We start from the raw sequence: 26,337 nt of genomic DNA, 5'->3' as shown, positions 1-26,337 counted from the left end.
GAACGCTATGATGTTGGCTTGGGCCCACTTCCCAAGCCTGTCCAGGTCCCTCTGGATGGATCCCTTCCCTCCAGTGTGTCAAGAGCAGCACACAGTTGGTGTCACCAGCAAACTTGCTGAGGGTGCCTGTCCTCTCAAGCCTGTCCAGGTCCCTCTGGATGGATCCCTTCCCTCCAGTGTGTCAAGAGCAGCACACAGTTGGTGTCACCAGCAGACTTGCTGAGGGTGCCTCAATCCCACTGCCCATACTGCTGCCAAAGATGTTAACCAGCTTGTTTAGGCACACTTGCAAACCAACAGCCACCCAGTATTTGTGTGTCTGCTCAGTGGCATTGAGAGAAAGAGGTTCTCACAAGAGTTAGTTTTCTCCTGATCACAGAACATAGTGGGTTGGAAAAGACCTTCAGGATCATCCAGTCCAAACTTTGACTCACTGGAAGGGACCTTCAGGATCATCCAACCCAACCTTTCACTCATTGGAAGGGACCTTCAGGATCATCCAGCCCAACCTGTGACCCATTGGAAGGGACCTTCAGGATCATCCAGCCCAACCTTTGACCCACTGGAAGGGACCTTCAGGATCATCCAGCCCAACCTTCAACCCAGCTTCCTTGATGGAAGCAAACTGCACTCTTTTAACTCATAGATCTGAAATTAGTATTAATTATCACACCTTGGAAGTCATCTGCAATGTATTAAGTGCTTTAAAGTGCTGCTTAAAGCCCAGGTGCCCCCTTTTGCTCAGTAAATGGGTGGCAGGCAGCTGTCACATCAGGAAGGGAGGTGAGAACCTGGATAAGTGAGCTCTGAAGGCGACCTTCATTTAATTCCCTGCCTCACATCTCCCTTTCCCTTTGTACCACTGAGTTTTTCTTCAGGGAAAGTGATTTTTCAGGGCTTGTTGGTAGGAATTGGCTGTCTAGAGAGAGGCCAATTAAAGAGCTTTCTGTCCATTTTTTTCATTTTCAGCTGTTGGGTTCCATTAGGTTCAAGTGATGGGTGATGTATTTCTCATTTACTTGGTTATTATCAAATCCTTACCCACATTTCAAGCCGAAATGCTTCGGGAGAGAAAGAGGAATCCAAGACAAATTGTTCACCAGCTGGGGTGAAAGCAGGGAGTAGATATTGAAATGAAGCCTTCTGCAAGGAGAAAAAAAGCAGCAGGAGATCAGCACCTCAACCATCCTGAAGTGAAGCCTAAAGGGCTTATCAAATATTAATATTTACTGCCTCTTGTTAAACCACTTCTGCTTGGTTTAACAAAGCCAAGTGCTGGGTCCTGCGCTTGGGTCACCACCACCCCACGAGGGCTCCAGGCGTGGGGCAGAGTGGCTGGAGAGGGCCCAGTGGAAAATGACCTGGGGGTGCTGCTGGACAGCAGCTGAACATCAGCCAGCACTTGCCACTGTGGCCAACAAGGCCACCAGCACCCTGGCCTGGGTCAGCAATAGTGCTGTGAGCAAGGACACAACTGAGACATGCCCTCCAAGGATGGGGACTCCAGCACTGCCCTGGGCAGCCTGGGGAAGGAATTACAATCACAGGATCATAGAAGGGACCTCAAGGCTCAGCCAGCTCCAACCCCCTGCCATGGGCAGGGACACCTCACACCACAGCAGGTTGCTCACAGCCACCTCCAGCCTGGCTGCAAACACCTCCAGGCAGGAGGCTGCCACCACCTCCCTGGGCAACCTGTGCCAGGCTCTCACCACCCTCCTGGGGAACAACTTCTTCCTCACATCCAATCTCAATCTCCCCATTTCTAGTTTTGCTCCATCCCCCCCAGTCCTATCCCTCCCTGACACCCTCTAAAGTCCCTCCCCAGCTTTCTTGGAGCCCCCTGCAGATCCTGGAAGGCCACAATGAGGTCTCCTGGGAGCCTTCTCCTCTCCAGCCTGCACAACCCCAACTCCCTCAGTCTGTGCTCACAGCAGAGCAGCTCCAGCCCTCTGCTCCTCCTCCTGGCCCTTCTCTGGACACCTTCCAGCACCTCCAGATCCTTCCTGGCACAGAGGCTCCAGAACTGGACCCAGAGCTCCAGCTGTGGTCTCAGCAGAGCGGAGCAGAGGGGGAGAATCCCCTTCCTGGCCCTGCTGGCTCTGCTTCTCTTGCTGCAGCCCAGGATGGGATTGGCTTTCTGGGCTGCAAATTGTTCCTCATGTCCAACCTAAACCTCCCCTGGGCCAATCTGAGGCCATTTCCTCTTATTCTGTCACTTGTTACTAGGGAGGAGAGACCACCCCCCACCTGGCTCCAACCTCCCTCCTTCCTCCAACCTTCTTTCAGGGAATTGTACAGAGCCAGAAGGTCTCCCCTCAACCTGGGGAGCTGGGAACTGGGGGTGTTTAGCCTGGAGAAGAGGAGGCTCAGGGGAGACCTTCTTGCTCTCTCCAACTCCCTGCAGGGAGGTTGGAGCCAGGTGGGGGTTGGTCTCTTCTCCCAGGCAAGCAGCACCAGAACAAGAGGACACAGTCTCAAGCTGTGCCAGGGGAAGTTTAGGCTGGAGGTGAGGAAGAAATTCTTCCCAGCAAGAGAGATTGGCCATTGGGATGTGCTGCCCAGGGAGGTGGTGGAGTCCCCATCACTGGAAGTGTTTAATAGGGGACTGGCTGAGGCACTTGGTGCCATGGTTGAGTTGATCAGATGGTGTTGGGTGACAGGTTGGACTGGATGATCTCTGAGGTCTTTTCCAACCTGGTCTATTCTTCTCTTCTCTTCTCTTCTCTTCTCTTCTCTTCTCTTCTCTTCTCTTCTCTTCTCTTCTCTTCTCTTCTCTTCTCATTCCATTCCATTCCATTCCATTCCATTCCATAAGGCAGGTGAGAGTGGGAAAAGCCTGCTTGCAGGAGGTCTGGAAGGAGACAGACACCGTAGCACAGTGGAAGTGTTCAAGGCCAGGTTGGGTGAGGCCTTGAGCAACCTGGGCTGGTGAGAGGTGTCCTTGCCCATGGCAGAGGGGTTGGAACTGGATGGTCTTGAAGGTCCCTCCCAACCCAGACCACTCTGTGATTCTATCCTGCGCTCCTTGCCGATGTACAGCTCTGCATCAGGTGCAGCTCAGAGCTCATCCTGCCTTCCATTTCCAGTGCCAATCACACAGGGTGACAGTGATGCTTTTTTTATTTGGAGAGTTATCAGTACCTTGATATTTAAAACATCTCTCCTGAATTACACACACACCCCAAAAAACCCTAGCAAAACCCACAAACCAAAAACACCACCCAGGTTTTAATCTGCAATAACAACAGGATCTGGAGAAGTTGTGTGTAACTCAAGTGCCACCTGCTGTAGGCACTGAAGTCACACCAGAGATTCAGAGAATCATCAGAGAATCAGTAAGGTTGGAAAAGGCCTCAGAGATCATCAAGTCCAACCCAACACCTCCTGGCAACTAAACCATGGCACCAAGTGCCTCATCCAAGCCTTTCTTGAACACCTCCAGGGATGGGGACTCCACCACCTCCCTGGGCAGCACATCCCAATGGCCAATCTCTCTTGCTGGGAAGAACTTTCTTCTCTCCTCCAGCCTGAACCTCCCCTGGCACAGCTTGAGACTGTGTCCTCTTGTTCTGGTGCTGCTTGCCTGGGAGAAGAGACCAACCCCCACCTGGCTCCAACCTCCCTTCAGGCAGTTGGAGAGAGCAAGAAGGTCTCCCCTGAGCCTCCTCTTCTGCAGGCTAAGCAACCCCAGCTCCCTCAGCCTCTCCTCCCAGGGCTGTGCTCCAGACCCCTCCCCAGCTTTCTTGCCCTTTTCTGGACACCTTCCAGCAGCTCAACATCTTTCCTAACCTGAGGGGCCCAGAACTGGACACAGGACTCCAGGTGTGTCCTGAGCAGTGCTGAGCACAGGGCACAATGACTTCCCTGCTCCTGCTTCCAGCACCTCCAGATCCTTCCTGGCACAGAGGCTCCAGACCTGGCCCCAGAGCTGCAGCTGTGGTCTCAGCAGAGTGGAGCAGAGGGGCAGAATCCCCTCCCTGGCCCTGCTGCCCACACTTCTCTTGCTGCAGCCCAGGCTCTGCTTGGCTCTCTGGGCTGCAAGTGCTCCCTGCTGGCTCCTGTTGAGCTTCTCCTCCCCCAGCAGCCCCAGGTCCTTTTCTTGAGGGCTGCTCTCCAGCCAGTCCCTGCCCAGCCTGTAGCAGTGCCTGGGATTGCCCTGAGCCAGCTGCAGGGCTGGGGTTACATTTGCTGGGAAAGCAGCCTGAGCCTTGCCCAGTCTCTCATCTGCAGAAACAAGGCCTCTTTTCAGCCATTTTGCATTGTTTCTTTATTTTACTCGAGAGAAGTTGCCTGTGAGGAGTTCTTTGTCAGGCTTTCCTCCTGAGGGCAACAGAGCCACTGAACGGTTTGGGTTACTAAGGGACCCTAAAAATCATCCAGCTCCAACTCCCTGCCATGGGCAGGGTCGCCTCCTACTAGATCAGGGTTGCTCAGGGCCTCATCCAACCTGGCCTTGAACTCTTCTGAGCAGCTGCTCTGGGAGCCAAGGCAGCTGTGTCCCTGGAGCTGGGGCTGACAGAGCTATATCGACACCTGGTGGGGAAATAGCCCCTTCCTTGAACAAATGAGGTCGGACACGAGCGATTTTTCACCGCTGAGGGCTGAGGAAGCTGCTGCCCCCTCCCTACTTGCCCCCTCCAGCTTTCCCCCCTCAGACCCTCAGCCCGCCCACGGCGGCCGCCGCCGAGGGTCACTGCGCATGCGCGTCGGCGACACGGCCCTCCGGCCCACTTGGGGGCGCTTTCTCCCCGCCTTGAGGTGTCTGCATCGCTGCCTGACCAAAAATGTCTGCGGGCGGCGGCGCGGCGCTGCGGGGCCGGCGGAAGGCAGGCGCGGGCGGGCAGCCCGGCCGGCCGCAGGACCCAGGTCCTCTCCCCCGGCGGCGGCGCTGGGCGCTCGGCTCTCGGCTTGGTGGCGTCCAAGATGTCGACCAAGAATTTCCGCGTGAGCGACGGGGACTGGATCTGCCCCGACAAGAAGTGAGCCGGGCTCCGGGATGCGGGGATCGGCGTGCGCCACCCAGGCTCCGCCACGGCGCCGGACCCGGCGCTCCCGCGGAGCAGCCGCGGCTGCGGGGTCTCGGGGGGCGGCCGCCCTCACGCCGGGCTGGGCTGGGCTGAGATTCCCGGCGGGCTTTTACAGCTCCTTGGCCCCTCGGTGGAACGGTTCAGGCACCCAGCAGCCCGCGCCCCGGGGGCCGAACACGGCCTGAGAGACGTGGTGTTTGAATTTGGAGCAAATAGGGTTTGGAATAGAAAAGCTTGGGTTTATTCTTGAAGTGTCCCGTTGGTGCTTCTCCCCGGCAGCCTTCAAAGCAGGGCTGAATTAGGCCTCTAGCAACCTGATCGAGTAGGAGGTGCCCCTGCCCATGGCAGGGGGTTGGAACTGGATGATCTTTAAGGTCTCTTCCAGCCCAAACCATTCCATGATTCCCATCGTGGTTCGGTTAACCAGCGCCTTCATTCTCTTTTCTGCTTTCGTTTTCAGGTGTGGGAATGTTAACTTTGCCAGAAGAACCAGCTGTAACAGATGTGGCAGAGGTCAGTCTCAGACGATCTGTCTTTTTCTCCTCCTCCCTTTCTACCTTCACAGAATGCAAACATCTTTATGCTTCATCTTAAAGCAGAGCATTTGAGAAGTGTTTGGGTTGGTTTGTTTTGTTTTCTGTTGCAGAAAAAACGACAGAAGCCAAGATGATGAAAGCTGGAGGGACTGAAATAGGAAAGACACTGGCTGAAAAGAGTCGTGGCCTCTTCAGTGCTAATGACTGGCAGTGTAAAACGTAGGTGAAAGACTGCAGGGTGTTTTCCTAGAGCCCCAGGCACCTCATTTGATCAGTTATCCATTGGCTTGGATTGATGAGAGATGAGGGATCTAAACAGATAGATATTCACAGCATCCCACAGCATGGTGGGGGTTGGAGATCGTCCACTCCAACCCCACTCTTAAAGCAGGGACACCCACAGGGGCACCCACAATATCCAGGGGGGCTTGGGAGCTCTCCAAGCCCACACTCTCTCTGAGCAGCCTGCTGCAGGGCTGCAGCACCCTCACACCAGACAAGTTTCTCTTCCTGTTGAAGTGTAACCTCCTGGGTTCCAGTTTGTGCCCTTTGCCCCTTGTCCTGTCCCTGGGTACCACTGAGCAGAGTCTGGCCCCAGCCTCTTGAGCCTCTAGCTGTTGATCTGCACTCAAAAGATTCCCCTGGTAGTGTATGGCTGTGATGGTCATGTTCATTCTTGTTTGTTTGGCTTCAGCTTCTTCAGGTGGCTGCAAAAAGGTTAGAAGAAGTCAAGGCAAGTAAAAGTTGTTGGTTTTGTTTGCTAAGCCCAGAGACTTCCCCAGCTCAGAAGAAGTGTGTGGGTGGAAGCAACACCTCCCTTCCAGATTCTTGCTAACATTCCCTAAATGTTGAATGAGTAAAGTTGAGCTCATAGTTACATGTGTGGATGTTTCTCCAAGCCATCAGTGGGGGATGTGAAGACCTGAACTAGAAAAGGACTCTTGCTCAAGTGCTTTGTGGAAAGGTGCTCTGAGCATGGAGCACTTGGCAGAGTCTCAGGTTTGGCTGCTGAGGCCAGGTGTCACCTCAGGGGAGTTTGACTTTTTGGTGCCTTTGACTGCCAGAACTTGGCTGGTTACAGCCTGGTGGGTCTCCATTTGTGCTGCTCTGCAGTGGGAGATGGCAGAGTTCCAGGGCACCGTTGTTGCTCCCAATGCTGGGAGGATTGGCTGGTAGAGCATCAGGCTGCACCACCATCCAGTGAGATCTGGGCAGAGGGGAAGCTTAAGAGCTCAAGTGTAGAGTCCTGCACCTGGGGAGGAGCAGCACCATGCAGCAGCACAGGTTAGGGGCTGACCTGCTGGAAAGCAGCTCTGTGGAGAAGGCCCTGGGAGTGCTGAGGGAGGACAAATTAGCCATGTAACAGCAGGGTGCCCTTGTGGCCATGGTCTCCTGTGGGACATGAAGAAGAGTGTGGCCTGCAGGTCAAAGGAGGTTTTCCTCCTGCTCTACATTGCCTTAGTGAGGCCACAGTGGGAGTCCTGGGTCCACTTCTGGGCTCCCCACTTCAAGAGGGACAGGAAACTACTGGAGAGAGTCCAGGGGAGGCTCCAAAGATGCTGAGGGGCCTGGAGCAGCTCTGTGAGGAGCAAAGGCTGAGAGCCCTGGGGCTGTTGAGCCTGCAGAAGAGCAGCACCAGAGGGGAGCTGAGCAATGCTCAGCAACAGATAAAGGACCTGTGGGGGGATCTGATCAATGCTTAGCAAGAGATAAAGGACCTGTGGGGGGATCTGATCAATGCTTAGCAACAGATAAAGGACCTGTGGGGGGCAAGAGGCTGGGGCCAGACTCTTTTCAGTGGTGCCAGGGAGCACAAACTGGAACCCAGGAGGTTCCATCTGACCAGGAGGAGAAGGCTGTTTGTTGTGAGGGTGCTGGAGCCCTGCAGCAGGCTGCTCAGAAAAGTTGTGGAGTCTCCTTGTGTGCAGAGCTTCCAAAGCCAGCTGGGCATTGTGCTCCTGGGCAAGCTGCTGTGGGTGCCCTGCTTTAGCAGGGAGGTTGGAGTGGATGATCTGCAGAGGTCCCTTCCAACCTCTCCATGCTGGGATTTACCTCTTCCTCCCTGATGTGCTTGGTGTGATGCTGTTCCTCTTGGCTTGGGGCTGGTGGAACACCCAGCAGCCCTTGCACTTCTTTATCTCTTGGTGACCCTGGGAGTCCTGTTGTGCTGCTGACTGCAGATAATTACTGAAACTTGGCAGAGACCTGATTGTCATTCTTTGAAATGCCTTTGCAGTATTATTATTGCTTTAAATGATTCCTCTTCTTTGGCTTTCTGACCTCCCCAGATGTGGCAACGTGAACTGGGCCAGAAGATCAGAATGTAACATGTGTAACACTCCAAAGTATGCCAAGTTGGAGGAGAGGACAGGTGAGCTCCTGGGTTCAAATACTGTTTACAAACCCTGCTGTCATTTCATAATTAAAGGCTTTTGGGGTGGGTTTTGGTTTTGGTCACAGCAGAACAAGCACTTGGAGCCATGGTTTAGTGAGTCAGGAGGTGTTGGGTGGCAGGTTGGACTTGGTGATCTCTGAGGTCTTTTCCAGCCTTATTGGTGCTATGATTGTAAGCACAGTTGAATGATGTTCCAGGTGCAGGGGCTCACTGCTCTCACAGTTGGGCTCTGTCTGCCTTTTTGTGTCTGAATCTGGTGAAAAACACCCTGGTGTGGACTTGGGGCTTAGAGCAGGAACAGAGGAGGCCATGAAGATGATCAGAGGACTGGGAGTGCCTCTGCTGGGAAGACAGGTTGAGAGAGTTGGGGCTGTTCAGTATAAATCATAGATCATAGAATAGAATAGAATAGAATAGAATAGAATAGAATAGAATAGAATAGAATAGAACAGGTTGGAAGAGACCTTCAAGATCATCACATCCAACTTACCAACCAACCCAACCCACCTAATCAACTAACCCATGGCACCAAGCCCCCCATCAAGTCTCCTCCTGAACACCTCCAATGATGGTGACTCCACCACCTCTCCACCTCCACTTCAATAAGGTTGGAAAAGACCTCAAAGATCATCAAGTCCAACCTGTCACCCAAGACCTCATGACTACTAAACCATGGCACCAGGTATGGAGAGGATAAGGCTGCAAGGAGACCTTGGAGCAGCCTTCTGCTGCCTGAAGGGGCTATAGAAGAGCTGGGGAGGGGCTTTATACAAGGCCTTGTGGTGACAGGGCAAGGGGCAATAGCTTTGAGCTGGCAGAGGAGAGACTGAGAGAGGAGATGAGGAAGAAATTGTTTCCAGTGAGGGTGGTGAGACCCTGGAACAGGTTGCCCAGGGAGGTTGTGGATGCTCCCTGCCTGGAGGTGTTCAAGGCCAGGCTAGATGGGCAACCTGGTCCAGTGGGAGAGGGGGTTGGAACTTTAAGGTCCCTTCCAAGCTAAGCCATTTCATGATGTGAGCAAATCTGTAGCTTCCTGGACCTGGTTGTTTTCAGAAGTGTATGAATTGTGTGATGGTTTCACCTGGAAACTCAACAGGTACTCACCCTAAACATTTGCTTTGGACACTGAGAGCTTTGGAAGGAGCAAAACATCAGTTAATCAAACTCCCAGGAGCCTGTTGGCTGCATAATGTCCATCCAGAGAGGGCTCTGCAGTCACCCAGCAGGGTTTGTGGCTGTGGAGATGAGACCATTTCTCTCCCAACGTGTGCTGAGGGTTGGTCACACTGTGACACATTTCAGGTGCCTCCTGAATTAAGCATGAAGCCTGTAAGTAGAGCAGGAGATGTCCTTACAGCAGGGCTGTGGCTATTTATACTGCACCTCTGCAGTGGGGTCAGCAGGAGAATTGATGTGCATGGACTAAATTCCCCTCTGCTGGGCATTGGGGAGACCACAGCTCAAAAACTAGGTCCAGTTTTGGCCCACTCACTCCAAGGTGGAGAATTGATGTGCATGGACTAAATTCCCCTCTGCTGGGCACTGGGGAGGCCACAGCTCAAAAACTAGGTCCAGTTTTGGCCTCCTCACTCCAAGAACAACATTGAGGGGCTGGAGCAGGTCCAGAGAAGGGCAGCAAAGACAGTGAAGGGTCTGGAGAAGAGGGCTGGGGAGGAGCAGGTGACAGACCTGGGATTGTTTAGCCTGGAGAACAGGAGGCTGAGGGGAGACCTCATTGCTCTCCTCCCTGAAAGTAGGTTGAAATGAGTTGGGGGTGGTCTCTTCTCAGGAGATATGTCCTCAGGTTCCTTCAGGGGAGGTTTAGGTTGGGCATGAGGAGCAGTTTCTTCCCCTTGAGGATCATCAAGGCCTGGCCCAGGCTGCCCAGGGCAATGGTGGAGTCCTCATTCCCTGAGAGGTAGATGTGGTGCTGAGGGCCATGGTTTAGTGGTGCCCTGGCAGTGCTGGGTTCATGGTTGGACTCCATGCTCTTGAAGGTCTCTCCCACCCAGAAGCATTGTGTGATTCTGTGTGACAAAGAGCAGCCTGGAGAGGAGCACAGAGTGTGTCAGTAAAAGAATCTTTTTGGCATTGTTAAGACTGTGAGAATATTAAATAACAATCTGTAACAGCATTTCCTGGAACCTTTGATGTCCTCAAATCTTTCCTCTTTGATTAGATATCTTAATGCTTCATGATACTTGATTCCATTTTCAGGCTCTGGTGTCCTTCAGACTAAGTTTCTGGTTGTGCTGTGGGACACCTTCAGGAACTTTTTTTGCTGTCAGGGTGCCAGAGTCCTGGAGCAGGCTGCTAGGACAAAGGGCAATGGGTGCAAACTGGACCCCAGGAGGTTCCATCTGAGCAGGAGGAAATGGTGTGAGGGTGCTGGAGCCCTGGAGCAGGCTGCCCAGAGAGGTTGTGGAGTCTCCTTCACTGCAGAGCTTCCAACCCCACCTGACCATTGTGATCCTGGGCAAGCTGCTGTGGGTGCCCTGCTTTAACAGGGGGGTTGGACTGGGTGATCTCCAGAGGTCCTTTCCAACCCCCCTCCCATGCTGGGATTCTGGGAATAGCTGCTGGGATGCTGGGAATTTTCCACTCACCTCATAAAAAGCAGCAGGAAGGATTTTCAGGCAAATCTTGCCCAATTCAGCCCAGCTCTAAAGCATTTATTCCTGTTGCTCCCTGAGGATCTCTAGGGGACTTTATGTCATGGCATAATTCAGCTGCTGGAGCAGACATGGCCCAGAAGCCACCAGGCAGGCTTTGTGCAAGTAGGACCTGGCTGTAGCAAGGCCAGCAGCTGGGAGGGTCCCAAGCCAGCGTTGCCTTCATCTCAGCTTTTGGTGCTGGCTTCTCCAGTTGGCTTCTGGAGGCTTTCAGAGGTGGGATGTTGTTCTTTGAGGACAGCATCCCTTGGGCTGGCTCCTTGTGCTTATCCAGACTGAGGTGGTTTTCAGGCACTGCAGCCCCACCAAGGCTCCTCGGGGAAGCTGGAGGCTCAGCAAAGCTATGAACCTGCACCTGGTTTTCTTTGGGTGGGTGGGTGGGTGGTGTTTGTGTGGTGGTGATGGGTCTGTTTGGGTTTGCTTGGTTTGGTTTGGGGGTTTTGTTGCTGTTTTGATTGGTTTTGTATTTCCCAGTCTTCTAAAGATGGAATCACAGGCTGATTGGGGTGGGAAGGAACCTTTCAGGGTACATCTAGTCCGCTAGAGCAGGTTGCTCAGAGAGCCCCAGACAACCTGACCTGCAATGGGGCAGCTCCCTCCTCTCTGGGCAGCCTGGGCAAGGCTCTCACCACCCCTCAGTGTCAAATGCTTCCTTCTTCTCTCCAGTCTGAATCATAGAATTGTCAGGGTTGGAAGGGACCTCAAGGCTCAGCCAGCTCCAACCCCTCTGCCATGGGCAGGGACACCTCACACTACAGCAAGGTTGCTCACAGCCACATCCAGCCTGAATCTCCCTCTTTGATTTCAAACCATCCCCCCTTCTCCTGTCACAACAGGCCCTGCTCACAAGTTTGTTGCCAGCTTTATTCTCAGCCCCTGTAAACACTGAAAGGCCACCAGAAGATCTCCCTGAAGTCTCCTCAGGCAGCAAACACCTGTAGGAACAATTTAGGTTCCTCTAGAGATCACCTCAGTGCCTGCTGTGGGAATGTCCTAAAGCCACTGGAAGCTTCCAGAACATCATTGAAAAAAGTTCCTCCTCAACATGCAGACTGATCTTGACAAGCTGGACAGATGTGCAGGGGCCAGTGGGATGAGATCTAATAAGGCTATGTGCAGGGTTCTGCACTTTGGCCACAGCAACCCCAAGCAGCTCTACAGGCTGGGGTCAGAGTGGCTGAGAGCAGCCAGGCAGAAGGGGACCTGGAGGTACTGGTAGATAGTAGGCTGAACATGAGCCAGCAGTGTGCCCAGGTGGCCAAGAAAGCCAATGGCCTCCTGGCCTGCAGCAGGAAGAGTGTGGCCAGCAGGAGCAGGGAAGTCATCCTGCCCTGTGCTCAGCACTGCTTAGGCCACACCTGGAGTCCTGTGTCCAGTTCTGGGCTCCTCAATTCAGAGAGATGTTGAGATGCTGGAAGGTGTCCAGAGAAGGGCAAGAAAGCTGGGGAGGGGTCTGGAGCACAGCCCTGGGAGGAGAGGCTGAGGGAGCTGGGGTTGCTTAGCCTACAGAAGAGGAGGCTCAGGGGAGACCTTCTTGCTCTCTCCAACTCCCTGAAGGGAGGTTGTAGCCAGGTGGGGGTTGGTCTCTTGTCCCAGGCAAGCAGCACCAGAACAAGAGGACACAGTCTCAAGCTGTGCCAGGGGAGGTTCAGGCTGGATGTGAGGAAGAAATTCTTCCCAGCAAGAGATTGGCCACTGGGATGTGCTGCCCAGGGAGGTGGTGGAGTCACTCTCCTTGGAGATCTTCAAGAAGAGCCTGGCTGAGGCCCTTGGTGCCATGGTCTGGTTGATCAGATGGTGTTGGGTAATAGGTTGGACTGGCTGATCTTGGAGGTCTCTTCCAACCTGGCTGATTGTGTGATTGAACTCTGTGCTTGTTGTGGCTGAGCTTGGTGAAGCTGCTGAGCTTGTCTTCTTTTCCCTCCTGTTCAAGGCTACGGAGGAGGCTTCAATGAGCGAGAGAACGTCGAGTACATCGAGCGCGAGGAGTCGGACGGGGAGTACGATGAGGTGAGGGCTGGGGAGACACCTGCTGGGCTTGGTGGCTTGGAGACCTTTGGGTTTGGTGGATTCTCTTGTGCTTCATCTCCTTGTCAAATGCTTAGGAGGTGTTCAAGGCCAGGTTGTACGAGGCCTTGAGCAGCCTGGTCTAGCGGAAGGTGTCCCTGCCCATCGCAGGGGGTTGGCAGTAGAGTAGAGTAGAATAGAATAGAATTGAATTGAATTGACTCAACCTGGTTGGAAAAGACCTTGGAGATCATCAAGTCCAACCAACACCATCTAATCAACTCAACTATGGCACCAGGTGCCTCAGCCAGTCCCCTATTAAACACTTCCAGTGATGGTGACTCCACCACCTCCCTGGGCAGCACATCCCAATGGCCAATCTCTCTTGCTGGGAAGAATTTCTTTCTCACACCCAGCCTAAACCTCCCCTGGCACAGCTTGAGACTGTGTCCTCTTGTTCTGGTGCTGCTTGCCTGGGAGAAGAGCCCAACCCCCACCTGGCTCCAACCTCCCTTCAGGGAGTTGGAGAGAGCAAGAAGGTCTCTCTTGAGCCTCCTCTTCTCCAGGCTAAACAACCCCAGCTCCCTCAACATCTTTGATCCATCCATGATCTTCAAGGTCCCTTCCAACCAACACCATTCCCTGAGTTTGTGAACTGGGAGTGATTGAACCTGGTCTGGTTTTTGGAGTGAAAACCTAGGAATGAGTTGACATTCAAGTGGTGCAAGGTGGATGAGTTGAACTTCCCTGGGAGCTGGCCACAGCACCGCTCGTGTTGTGTCCGACCAGGTGTTTCACAAAGGCATCCCCTAGACACCAGTGTTAATTGATCTCTCTATGAACCTCAGGTTTACATGAGTCTTCTCTGCCATTAATCCATCCATTTGACCTAAACCAAGCCTCTCCTGACAAAGCTGCTTGCTGCTGACTGATGTGTCAGTGACCCTTCTCCTTCCCCTGGAGCACCACCCCCTTGCAACTCGATGTCGCTTTATTGTCTTCTGAGGTTGCCAACCGAAAGCAGCTGCAGAGGAGTCCCTCCTCTCCTAATGCAATCAAGTTTTGTAGTTTGTGTCTTGATGTTGCTTTCTTTTCTTGTGAGCTGCTCAGCCAAAAGCAGCTGGAGATGGTTTCTGAGTCCCTCCTCTCCTAATCCAATGAATCTTTGTAGTTTGGGCGCAAGAAGAAAAAGTACAGAGGGAAGCCAGTTGGTCCTGCATCTATCCTGAAGGAAGTAGAAGATAAGGAATCTGAAGGAGAAGATGAGGAGGATGAGGATGAAGATCTTTCCAAATACAAGTTGGATGAGGTAGAGTGCTGTTGGTTGATTTTCTATCAATGTTTTATTGCTCCAGTTCAGTGTTGGGCAGGTAAAGCTGGGTCTGGATTTTTCAGTTGCCTTCAGAGCAATTCAGAGGAGCAGCTCTCAGTGGAGATGCCTACAGCTTCTCTACAGCCTGGGCACAAGCTGGTTTCTCCTCACCACCAGAGCCAGCTCTTCTGGCCAGCAAGGCTCCATGGAGGAGCACCTTGGAGTCTTGGTGGGCAGTGAGTTATCTGTGCTCCAGCAATGTGCCAATGGTTTTGGGGGGGGCATGAAGGAGAGTGTGGCCAGCAGGTCAAGGAAGATTCTCCTGCCCCTGAACAATGCCCTGGTGAGGCCACATCTCAAGTCTGGTGTCCAGTTCTGGGCTCCCCACTTCAAGAGAGACCAGTGGAGGCTCCATAATGCTGAGGGGCCTGCAGCATCTCTGTGAGGAGGAAAGGCTGAGAGCCTTGGGGCTGTTGATCCTGCAGGAGTGCAGCCTGAGAGGGGATCTGATCAATGCTCAGCAAGAGATAAAGGACCTGGGGGGTGCAAGAGGATGGGGCCAGACTCTTCTTAGAGGTATCCTGTGATAGGATGAGGGGCAGCAGGTGCAAACTGGAGCCCAGGAGGTTCCATCTGAACAGAAGGAGCAAGTTTTTTGGTGTGAGGGTGCTGGAGCCCTGGAGCAGGCTGCCCAGAGAGGTTGTGGAGTCTCCTTGTGTGGAGAGCTTCCAAAGCCAGCTGGGCATTGTGCTGCTGGGCAAGCTGCTGTGGCTGCCCTGCTTTAGCAGGCAGCTGGAACTAGATGGTCTTTAAGGTCCCTTCCAACCCAAAGCATTCTGATTCTGTGAAACAACAGAAAATGGGAATTCAGGTGGGGGGGTTTTTTTGCAGGCCTTTTAATTGTGCTTTGTGCTTTGAAGCACAAGTTTCCAGTCACATTTTATCATACTCCTCTAAGGCTGAGTCCAGCCATCCACCCAACACCACCATGGCCATTGAACCACATCTCCAGGTGCCAGGGCCATACATTTCTGGAGCACCTCCAGGCATGGTGACTCCACCACCCCCCTGGGCAGCCTGTTCCAATGCCTGCCCACTCTTGCAGGAATTAAATTGCTCTTCATGTCCAACCCAAACCTCCTCTGGCCCAATTTCAGGCCATTTCCTCTCATTCTGTCACCTGAGCCTAGGCAGAAGACACCAACCCCTCACCCACAGTAAGTAGAAAACCCAACAGAAGAAAGGGCAAGAAAGCTGGGGAGGGGTCTGGGGCACAGCCCTGGGAGGAGAGGCTGAGGGAGCTGGGGTTGCTTAGCCTGCAGAAGAGGAGGCTCAGGGGAGACCTCCTTGCTCTCTCCAACTCCCTGCAGGGAGGTTGTAGCCAGGTGGGGGTTGGTCTCTTCTCCCAGGCAGGCAGCACCAGAACAAGAGGACACAGTCTCAAGCTGTGCCAGGGGAGGGTTAGGCTGGAGGTGAGGAAGAAATTCTTCCCAGCAAGAGAGATTGGCCCTTGGGATGTGCTGCCCAGGGAGGTGGTGGAGTCCCCATCCCTGGAGATGTTTAAGAGGGGACTGGCTGAGGCACTTGGTGCCATGGCTGCGTTGCTCAGATGGTGTTGGGTGCGAGCTTGGGCTCGATGCTCTCCGAGGTCTTTCCCAACCTGCTTAATTCTAGTCTTTTCTATTGTTAACTTCCAAAACAGTGAAGCTGTTTCTTTTTTCCTTTGTCTCTCTGCACTTTCAGGATGAGGATGAAGATGATGCTGACCTCTCCAAATACAATCTTGATGCCAGTGAAGAAGAGGACACTACCAAGAAAAAGAAAGCCCCCCGGCGCAGCCGTTCCAAGTCGCGGTCCTCTCACTCGCGCTCTTCGTCGCGCTCATCCTCCCACTCAAGCTCAAGGTCTAGGTCCAGGTAAACGGGTACAGGTCAAGGGTAACACCAGGCAAAATGTCAGTATCTAACTTCTTTATTTACCTTTTTGTTTTTATTATTATTATTATTATTTTTGGATTGCTTTTACCCTTTTGGTTTAAAGGTCGTTAACGGTTTTTATCTACCCAGGTAGATCGTGTCCCGTCCTGACCTCCTCCTGATCCTCAGGGAGGCTTCTTGGGTCTCATAGTTGATTTAAATGGATTTGATGTTTCTGCTGAGCCCTTCCAATGGACTGCCAACTTCTTTAACAATTTGTTGTTTGCAGGCTGCTTGGTTCAAGGGGGTGAAGTTTGGTAGCAGCGTTGAGGTGGTGAATCCCTGAGGCCTCGAGCAGCGTGCTCTGGTGGGAGGGGGTCCCTGCCCGTGGCTGGGGAGTTGGAACTAGATGATATTTAAAGGTCTTTTCCAATCCAAACCATTCTATGAGAGAGAGCAGCAGAATGTTGCTGAAGTGGGAGGAGGTGGCACAAGAGGGCAGCCATAGAATCATAGAACTTTAAGTTACAAAAGCCCTTTAAGATCATCCAGTCCAACCATTCTCTGCCTCTGCCAAGGCTGCTGCTAAACCAGCACCAACTCTCTGCCTCTTGGAAACGCCTCCAGGGATGGGGGATTCAGCCACTTCCCTGGGGAGCCTGTTCTAGTGTTTGAGAACCCTTGCAGGGAAGATGTTTCTTCCAGTGTCTAACCTGTGCCTCCCTTGCTGCAACTTCAGGCCATTTCCTCTTGCCCAGTGGCATTTTATTAGGGAGAAGAGACCAACCCCTAGCAGGCTCCAGCCTCTTTTCAGGGAGTTGTAGAGAGCCAGAAGGTCTCCCCACAGCCTCCTTTTCTTCAGGCTGAACAAACCCATCTCCCTCAGCTGCTCTTCACCAGACCTGTTCTTTAGAGCCTTCACCAGCTTCATTGCCCTTCTCTGCACTCTGACAAGACTCTGGCCCCATCCTCTTTCCCCCACCCTTTAGCTTTTGCTGAGCATTGAGCAGATCCCCTCTCAGGTTGATCTTCTCCAGGCTCAACAGCCCCAGGGCTCTCAGCCTTTCCTCCTCACAGAGATGTTTGAGGCCCCTCAGCATGTGTGGAGCCTCCCTTGGACTCTCTCCAGTAGTTTCCTGTCCCTCTTGAACTGGGGAGCCCAGACCTGGACCCAGTCCTCCAGCTATATTCTCCCTAGGGCAGAGCAGGAGAGCCTCCCTCAATCTGCTGGCCACACTCTCTTTCATGCACTTCAGGAGCCCATTGGCCTTCTTGTCCACAAGGGCTTATGAGGCCTTGTTCTCACCCAGGACATGGCTGTGTTGCCCTCATGTGAGGACAGTGCAGCCAGCACAGGCTACATGGGAGTGTAGGAACTATTTTGGGGAGTGGGCAGGTCAAAGAAGACAGAGGAACCTCATCTGGCCATTAACTTTGTTCCTTGGTTCACAAATGTCAACAGCAAAGTCCAAGGAGGTTGTCCTAAGGGAAACTGGCTGGAGATCTTGCAATCTCCTGGTGACCTTTTTGCTTCCAGCTACAGCTTATTCGTGGGCAGTGATCCCTGCCCCTTGTGGATGCTTGTTTGTGCTGTTTAAGAAGGTTTTGGTCAATGTCATACTTGGGTTATGTTCACACTGCCTTTGTTTGGCACACAAAATGGAAGGGAGCTGGTGGTGATACCAGCTGGGGGGTTGGCAGCACGTGGAAGATACTTTTCCTGCAGATAGGATTAGAGTTTTGACTGCAGTGCTGCCTCCTTCCAGTGGCTCCTGCACCTCTGCTGCCATTGGTAGATCCATTTTGTGGTTTGTGCTTTAAAGAAAACCATAGCATCCCACACTCATGGAATCAGTAAGGTGGGGGAAGACCTTCAAGATCATCAACAGGGAAAAAAAAAGGGAACATGATTGTGCCCAGCTGAAACAGTGCTAATGTTGGCTGCTTTTGCAGAGAAGGATTAACTCACTTCTGGTGTTTGATGCAGGAGAAAGTCTTTATGAGGCCTCGAGCAACCTGGTCTAGTGGAAGGGGGGTTGGAAGGTCCCTTTCCAACCCAAACCATTCTGTGGATCTGTGAAACTATGGATCTGTGAAGGTCTGGAAGCTCAAAACTGCTGCCCACACACTCGTGAGCCCTGCCTTGAGGAGCTGGCTAGCCCAAATTCTTTCCTTGCTCTACTTTTCAAGCAGCTTGCTGGTTTTCAGGTTAAAGCACAAACCCAAAAGTTAAGGCCTGGAGCTCATGAAGCAGTGAGTAGATGTGCAGTGGCTTCATTTTGCCAGGTAACTGCAGTGCTGTTTAATTTCTCTGCCATTCAAAGCTGACCTGGTTGGTTTTGCTGCACCATCTCCCTGGCAGCTGCCTGTTTCCCAAGCGTGCCGTGGTGGTGACTGGGGGAGCAGGAGGGAGCGGTCACTCCTCCAGTAGCTCTAGGCCAAGCTGTGTTGCTTCATGGTTTGTCTCTTGCTGCTGACAACTGCAGATCTTCTGCTGAATTCCAGTCAGACACTGGGGGGGGAAAAAAAAAACCCACTTCCCTGTTGTTTCAGGTCCCATTCAAGAAGTTCTTCCAGTTCCAGATCAAGATCTCGTTCCAGTTCCAGAGAACAATCTAGATCTCGTGGGTCGAAATCCAGGTGAATGAGGTAGCACTCTGTCCTTGCAGAGAGAACACAAGGGCAGAGGAACCAACCTCTGGTTGATTTCATCCTGGTCAAAAAAAAAACCATTACACAGGTTCACAGATTGCATCAGGTTGGAAGGGGACCCTCCAAGGTCATCTTGTCCGACCCCCCTGCAGGCAGCAGGGACACCTTCAACTAGAGCAGGCTGCCCAGGGGCCACATCGAGTCTGATCTTGAATGTCTCTAGGGATGAGGCCTCAACCACCTCTCTGGGCAACCTGTTCCAGTGTTCCACTACTTGCATTGTGAAGAACTTCCTCCTGATGTCCAACCTAAACCTACCTTGCTCTAGTTTCAAACCATTTCCCCTAGTCCTATCACCACAGGCCCTTCTAAACAATCTCTCCCCAGCCTTCCTGTAGCTCCCTTCAGGTACTGGAAGGCTACTCCGAGGTCTCCCTGGAGCCTTCTCTTCTCCAGGCTGAACAACCCCACCTCCCTCAGCTTGTCCTCATAGGAGAGGTGCTGGAGCCCTCTGATCATCTTTGTAGCCACCTCTGGACCCGCTCCAGCAGGTCCATGTCTCTCCTATGCTGGGGGTCCCAGAGCTGTACACAGTCCTGCAGGTGAGCAGTGCTCTCACCAGAGCAGAGCTTGGACTCCTTTTGTTCTCAGAATTGCTGGAGTCTCTGCACCTGCTTGTTACCACCACAGATGTGTTTCTTGAGAGTGAGAGGTTTGGGTTGAAGAGCTTTAGTTTGGGCTAAGGTAGAGGAGTGGACACCACAGAGCTTCACTAGGAAGGAAGAAGGATTTTAGTGTTTGTGTGTTTGCCTCAGGACTTTTTGCTGGTTCTGCTTCATGTCAGAGAGTGTTAGAAAGCAGACAATACTCCTGGCTTTGTGTTTGGGGAATCATAGAATTGTTTGGGTTGGAAAAGTCCTCTTAAGATTGAGTTCAGCCTAACACCACCACAGCCACTGAGCTATGTCTCCAAGTGCCATGGCCACACATTTCTTGAACAGCTCCAGGGATGGGGACTCCACCACCTCCCTGGGCAGCCTGTTCCAACACCAGACCACTCTTGCAGGAAAGGAATTGTTCCTCATGTCCAGCCTAAACCTCCTCTGGCCCAGGGGGAAGGTGCTAACATATCTGACCCCCACTAGACAGTGCTGCTGTTACCTTCATACCATCTGAAAATGTCAGTAGTGAACCTTGTGGGAAGCTGCCAGCAGTGAGAGCTGGCTGATGCCCGTGGAGGGAGCAGTGGCTGACCTGTGTGGTGGAGTCAGCAAAGCATGCAAGCTCCTTCAGGTGTCCTGTTAGCAGGACATGCCTCTTGTGATGAAGAGCTGTCCCACCTCCAGGCAGGCAGAGGGTTTGGAACCTGTAAGGAAGGCAGACTGAGTTGGGGAGAGCAAATCCCACGTGAAACCTGCTGTGGATGATGCCCTGAGGGTCAGCTGAGATGGAATCTGGGGGGTTTGCAGGAAGAGGAAAATCATGTCTCTGCTCTCTTGCTTGTTGCAAGACATCCACCAAGTGTCCTCAGCATGTTAGCAGCAGGACTGTGGTGTTATGCACAGTGAGAGCCCTGAAAACCCTTCACCCACAGCACACATTCTGTGATGTTTGGGTTTCTCTTAAAGATTTAATCCAACTTGTTGTGGGGGGAAAAAAAACCCTCAATCCTGTTAGGTGTTCTTCTGTCATTTCAGTTGCAGGTTAGGACTTTCAGTCTGTTCTTTTGGTTTTTTCCCCACCAGTAGGTTGGGTTTTTTTTTGTCCTTGGCTTTTTAGATAGCCAAAAGGATTTTGGAGTGAAGCTGCTTTGGTTTTATCCTTTGTTAAGCATCCAAAGGACTGCATTTAAAGGGTGGGGGGGAGGTGGGGTGTGAAGCAGTTTGGTTACTTTCCACACAAATTTACTTTGAGGTTTGTAAATAGATCTTCTGAAGGGTTTTAATGTCCTACTCAGGGCTTGATTAAAAACTCCAGTGTGAAATAGCCAGTGATAGGGAAGTCTCAGGGTTAAACTGGTGGTTTGGTTTGCAAGCCAAGAACCATTGTGAATGGATTGATTGGGGTTGAGTCTGGTTTTCAAGCTCAAAGCTTAACATGCTTTGGAAAGTTGAAAGGTTTGGAGAAAATGGGGAAAAGTTTGGAGAAAAGGTGGGAGGAAAGGCAGGAGGGCTTGGAGGGGGACAGGCTGGAAGGAGGAGGGCTTGGAGGGGGACAGGCTGGAAGGAGGAGGGCTTGGAGGGGGACAGGCTGGAAGGAGGAGGGCTTGGAGGGGGACAGGCTGGAAGGAGGAAAGGCTGAAGAGCTTGGAGGGGGACAGGCTGGAAGGAGGAAAGGCTGAAGAGCTTGGAGAGGGACAGGCTGGAAGGAGGAGGGCTTGGAGGGGGAAAGGCTGGAAGGAGGAAAGGCTGAAGAGCTTGGTGGAGGACAGGCTGGAAGGAGGAGGGCTTGGAGGAGGAAAGGCCGAAAGGAGGAAGGCTTGGAGGGGGAAAAGCTGAAAGGAGGAAGGCTTGGGGGGGGAAAGGCCAAAAGGAGGAAGGCTTGGAGGGGGAAAGGCCGAAAGGAGGAGGGCTTGGAGGGGGAAGGACTGAAGGAGCAGGGCTGGTGAGTGCTGGAAGGGGGTTTCCAAACCTGCATCGAGAAACAGTATGTAGCAAACTTTATTAGAGGAGACTCCACGGCAGTAGAGGCTTTGTTGGCAGGTAACTGAGGAGTAAGTATGATATGAAAGCAGCCAGATGTTGCTGTGGCAGCACTAGAGTAGGGAGCCCTCATTCAGGCTGTCTCTGTCTGTTCTTTTCTCTTGTTCTTTTCGGTTGCTTCTGTTGCTTTGTTGTGCTGTTGGTTGGTTGGTTTGGTTTTCTTTTTTTCCCCCGTATAATTACTGCCAGAATTAAATCTGATTTATTTCTTAATCAATAAAGATCCAGCTCCAGGTCCTACAGGGGTTCTTCCACCCCAAGAAAAAGATCTTACTCAAGCTCTCGTTCCTCCTCTTCCCCCGAGAGAAGCAAGAAGAGAAGTCGCTCGCGATCCTCTTCCGCTGGCGATCGCAAAAAAAGACGATCGAGATCACGGTCACCAGAAAGGTTTGGGTTTATGTAGCATAAGCATTGGCTGTACTTGAAATGTCTGCCTTTTAGTTCTGCCTCTCTGGGCTCTGGTCCATTTGGGTCTGAAGGATTCTCGGGGCAAGAGTGCCGAGATTCGGAGCAGATTCCTCTCAGGGCAAGAGTTGAATCCCAGCAGCTCAGATTCAGAGGAGGTTCCTCACAGGGCAAGAGTTGAATCCCAGCAGCTCAGATTCAGAGGAGGTTCCTCACAGGGCAAGAGTTGAATCCCAGCAGCTCAGATTCAGAGCAGGTTCCTCTCAGGGCTAGAGTTGAATCCCAGCAGCTCAGATTCAGAGGAGGTTCCTCACAGGGCAAGAGTTGAATCCCAGCAGCTCAGATTCAGAGGAGGTTCCTCTCAGGGCTAGAGTTGAATCCCAGCAGCTCAGATTCAGAGCAGGTTCCTCTCAGGGCTAGAGTTGAATCCCAGCAGCTCAGATTCAGAGCAGGTTCCTCTCAGGGCTAGAGTTGAATCCCAGCAGCTCAGATTCAGAGCAGGTTCCTCACAGGGCAAGAGTTGAATCCCAGCAGCTCAGATTCAGAGGAGGTTCCTCACAGGGCAAGGGTTGAATCCCAGCAGCTCAGATTCAGAGGAGGTTCCTCACAGGGCAAGAGTTGAATCCCAGCAGCTCAGATTCAGAGGAGGTTCCTCACAGGGCAAGAGTTGAATCCCAGCAGCTCAGATTCAGAGGAGGTTCCTCTCAGGGCAAGAGTTGAATCCCAGCAGCTCAGATTCAGAGCAGGTTCCTCTCAGGGCAAGAGTTGAATCCCAGCAGCTCAGATTCAGAGGAGGTTCCTCACAGGGCAAGAGTTGAATCCCAGCAGCTCAGATTCAGAGGAGGTTCCTCACAGGGCAAGAGTTGAATCCCAGCAGCTCAGATTCAGAGGAGGTTCCTCACAGGGCAAGAGTTGAATCCCAGCAGCTCAGATTCAGAGGAGGTTCCTCACAGGGCAAGGGTTGAATCCCAGCAGCTCAGATTCAGAGGAGGTTCCTCACAGGGCAAGAGTTGAATCCCAGCAGCTCAGATTCAGAGGAGGTTCCTCACAGGGCAAGAGTTGAATCCCAGCAGCTGAGATTCCAGAGGAGGTTCCTCACAGGGCAAGAGTTGAATCCCAGCAGCTCAGATTCAGAGCAGGTTCCTCACAGGGCAAGAGTTGAATCCCAGCAGCTCAGATTCAGAGCAGGTTCCTCTCAGGGCAAGAGTTGAATCCCAGCAGCTGAGATTCAGAGGAGGTTCCTGTGGTAGGTTGAGAGAGGGCTTAGCTCTCCCTCCTCCACAGAGTAAGAAACCACAGCTAACTCAGTCGAAGAGCAAAAGCTATATATTTACAAGCATATATGGAAAGCAGGTTATATATAACACAATATATACAGGTATTTACAATATATACACAGAAATACACAGCAAAGACAAATAACACAACAAAAATCCCTCCCCAAGGGAGGGATCCCCTCCTTGCAACCCCCTCTCTCCCCCCTACCTCCCCTTTTCCCCAAAAAGGGGTTAGAGAGAGAGAGGCAAGTTACTAAGGAGAAGAGTTGTTAGCAAGCTTCAAAAGCCCATGCAGGATTAGTGTTTGCTTATCTGAAGGCCAACTCCAGCAGTTTGCAGAAGAAGCAGGCAGGGAGAACAGGCTGATACCACACTCCCCCAACTCCCAAACCAAACTGAACTGAGGAAAAAACAAATTGCCAACTGCTTCATAATCTAAAGCTGAATTTTTGTTTATCCACCAATGAAATTCGTTTAGAGTATCAGTATGTTTTGGTTCTAGTACCGAAAACATTTAGCCAGTGTGTTCCAGCACTGTTTGTCCTTAAAGGCACAGCCTCAAACGACCACAGTTCCTCACAGGGCAAGAGTTGAATCCCAGCAGCTCAGATTCAGAGGAGGTTCCTCACAGGGCAAGAGTTGAATCCCAGCAGCTGAGATTCAGAGCAGGTTCCTCACAGGGCAAGAGTTGAATCCCAGCAGTTGAGATTCAGAGGAGGTTCCTCACAGGGCAAGAGTTGAATCCCTTCAGGTGAGATTCAGAGGAGGTTCCTCACAGGGCAAGAGTTGAATCCCAGCAGTTGAGATTCAGAGGAGGTTCCTCACAGGGCAAGAGTTGAATCCCAGCAGTTGAGATTCAGAGGAGGTTCCTCACAGGGCAAGAGTTGAATCCCAGCAGCTGAGATTCAGAGCAGGTTCCTCACAGGGCAAGAGTTGAATCCCTTCAGCTGAGATTCAGAGGAGGTTCCTCACAGGGCATAATTAAAACCTCTGTAAATTGCCTTTCCTCTTGCTGGGAGCATGTGGAGAGCTGTGTCACCCTCTTTGGAGGTGTGTCCCCATCCCTGCAGCCAGGTCACCCTTCTTGCAGTTGATCCACATTGCTTGCATTGGGCACCCTTGTTGCACTTGGGTGCCCCCCCCAGTGCCTGCAGCTGGGTGCCCCCCCCAGTGCCTGCAGCTGGGTGCCCCCCCAGTGCCTGCAGCTGGGTGCCCCCCCAGTGCCTGCAGCTGGGTGCCCCCCCAGTGCCTGCAGCTGGGTCACCCTTCTCACCGTTGATCCCTCTTGCATCGGTCGCCCTTCCTGCAGTCGGGTTCCCCCTTCCTGCAGTTGCTGTGCACATCAGTGGTTGATTTTTCACAAGCCAGTCCTGCAATTAGCAATCCAAACTTTATTTCCAGGGTTAAATTTAGATCATATTTGGGGGGGGAGGGGATTGAGGCAGGAGGGAGAGGGGCATATGTTTAGTATGAACTTGATGAGTTTCAAGTGGTTTAGAGCTCTTCCTATGATCCTAGAAGCCCCTTTCTCAGATATCCTTTCACTGTGATAGTAGGATGCAAACTACGCAAGGGGAAAAAGAAGAGGGGGGGAGGGGGGGCTGCTAGAAGGAGCTTCCAACTTACTTCTTTGCCTGCTTTCTCCCCTTTCTGTCTTGCAGACGCCGCAGATCATCCTCTGGATCTTCTCACTCGGGGTCCCGCACGAGCTCTAAAAAGAAATAACCGTGCAAAAAGCTCACACATTTCACACAAACAACAAACCAAACCCAAACTAAACAACAGAAATCAACAGGAAACAAAAACAAACAGCAACAAAACAAAATCCAGTCAGTGCATGAGACATTTTTACAGAGTTGGTGTCTTAAACTTGGTCAGAAGTGCTGAATCTGCTAGTAGAGGTGCATGTCTGTCCTTGCTTGCTGGAAACCTGCAGCTTTGTTCATTCATCAGACAACAACAACAAAAAAGCCTTGAGGTAGCATTTTAAGCCATAAACTGCCCACAGGAGGTGTGAAAGTTTTTAATTGGTTGGCTAAGGAGAGGTTTGTTAGCTTTTAAAGGCTCGGTTTAAGGGATTCCTGGCTCTGGTGTAACGTGTCTGAGCCGGTGCAGGTTGGATATGGCCTCCCACAGCTCTGCTCTTCAGCTCACCCATGGTACCTGAGGATGCCCCCCAGGTGTCACATGGTGCCTGAGGATGCCCCCCAGCTCACCCATGGTGCCTGAGGATGCTCCCCAGGTGTCACATGGTACCTGAGGATGCTCCCCAGCTCACCCATGGTGCCTGAGGATGCTCCCCAGCTCGCCCATGGTGCCTGAGGATGCTCCCCAGCTCGCCCATGGTGCCTGAGGATGCTCCCCAGCTCGCCCATGGTGCCTGAGGATGCTCCCCAGCTCGCCCATGGTGCCTGAGGATGCTCCCCAGCTCGCCCATGGTGCCTGAGGATGCCCCCCAGCTTGCCCATGGTGCCTGAGGATGCCCCCCAGGTGTCACATGGTGTCTGAGGATGCTCTCCAGGTCAGTATCTGAGGAGTAGAGGAAGAGCCTGTGAGCTTTCTGCATCCACCCCTTGAGCTTGTCTGATGTAGCTCGAATGGGACCACAAGAGATTACTAAGGTAGCTGCAGGGCTGGTGTCACCTTTTGGATGACAGTAGTGAGTAATTAGCTCTAAGTCTTTGTTATTTTTCTGTGCTGAAGTAAAAGTAGAGCTGGATGCCCCTCTCTTTAGCTGTGCTCAGTGCAAAGTAGCTGTGAAACACCCAATCCATCCTAGGCTTCTGTAGAGTTAGACCTCATTCCTTCCAAGTGAGGGTGGTTGAGACATCAAGCACTGTCCTCTCCACTGCTTGAGTGCCCCTCTGTAGGAGCCACTTGCTGCCATCAGTGGCTCTCCCACTGTGTGGACCCTGGACTCCAGGATCCTGAATGACACACAGGATCCTCTTTAGGAGCTGCTCTTTTGAGTGTGGAATTAGCTTCTTGGGATCAAGTGAAGCCTCTGCAGGCCGCCCGCAAAGTTCCCTGGGGGGCCGGCTGAGCCTTTCCAAGGTACTGCAATTTCATTTCTATTTAAGAATAAAGGAGTAGAAAGTTTTGGCCTCTTCCACGTGTTCCTCAGCAATCTCTTTTTTTTGGGGGTGGTTTGTTGCTTTGGGTGGTTTTGTTTTCTTCTCCCCTCCCCCCCCCTTTCAAGAGCATTTATGGCTTAAAATGCTTTCATTGACTCGATTTTGCTAGCAGTGGCCTCTCTTGAGCTCCCTTTGGCTTTAGGAAAGGGTTTTAAATCCCATCAGTGCCACCACACAAGGTAAGTATGGGAAGGACAGGAATTCTCTACCTGAGGAAAGTCATCTTTTTTATTCCATCACTTTTTAAAGAGCATTTTGATTCCCCCCCCCCCAGTTCCACAAACTTCCTCCAGAGTCTC

General features: G+C 52.3%; 1 protein-coding gene across 2 annotated transcripts; it reads left to right on the top strand.

Moving 5' to 3' along the window:
• Positions 1-4,870: 4,870 nt before the first annotated feature.
• Positions 4,871-24,688, top strand: ZRANB2 (zinc finger RANBP2-type containing 2). 2 transcript variants are annotated; one of them, XM_054165409.1, is made up of 10 exons: positions 4,871-4,982; positions 5,491-5,543; positions 5,677-5,785; positions 7,855-7,937; positions 12,567-12,643; positions 13,812-13,949; positions 15,696-15,868; positions 18,422-18,508; positions 21,445-21,609; positions 24,566-24,688. In XM_054165409.1, exons 1-10 carry the CDS (start codon positions 4,927-4,929, stop codon positions 24,627-24,629), a joined length of 1,005 nt encoding a protein of 334 aa, XP_054021384.1. In that variant the 5' UTR covers positions 4,871-4,926; the 3' UTR covers positions 24,630-24,688. The 2 variants fall into 2 exon arrangements, with proteins under 2 accessions (XP_054021384.1, XP_054021385.1); XM_054165410.1 differs by lacking the exon at positions 18,422-18,508.
• The last annotated feature ends 1,649 nt before the right edge of the window (positions 24,689-26,337 follow it).

Source organism: Dryobates pubescens, chromosome 11 (assembly GCF_014839835.1).
Source record: "Dryobates pubescens isolate bDryPub1 chromosome 11, bDryPub1.pri, whole genome shotgun sequence".
Classification (NCBI taxonomy): Eukaryota; Metazoa; Chordata; class Aves; order Piciformes; family Picidae; genus Dryobates; species Dryobates pubescens.
The sequence above is the reverse complement of the archived record's forward strand: the minus strand, read 5'-3'. Positions and strand labels throughout refer to the sequence as shown.

Bases quoted from the DNA above. Each gene is read 5' to 3' on its own strand.
- ZRANB2 (XM_054165409.1), top strand. From the start codon at position 4,927: ATGTCGACCAAGAATTTCCGCGTGAGCGACGGGGACTGGATCTGCCCC. The intron at 5,786-7,854 runs GTAGGTGAAAGA...TGACCTCCCCAG, and splicing joins AATGACTGGCAGTGTAAAAC to ATGTGGCAACGTGAACTGGG. The intron at 12,644-13,811 runs GTGAGGGCTGGG...GAATCTTTGTAG, and splicing joins CGGACGGGGAGTACGATGAG to TTTGGGCGCAAGAAGAAAAA.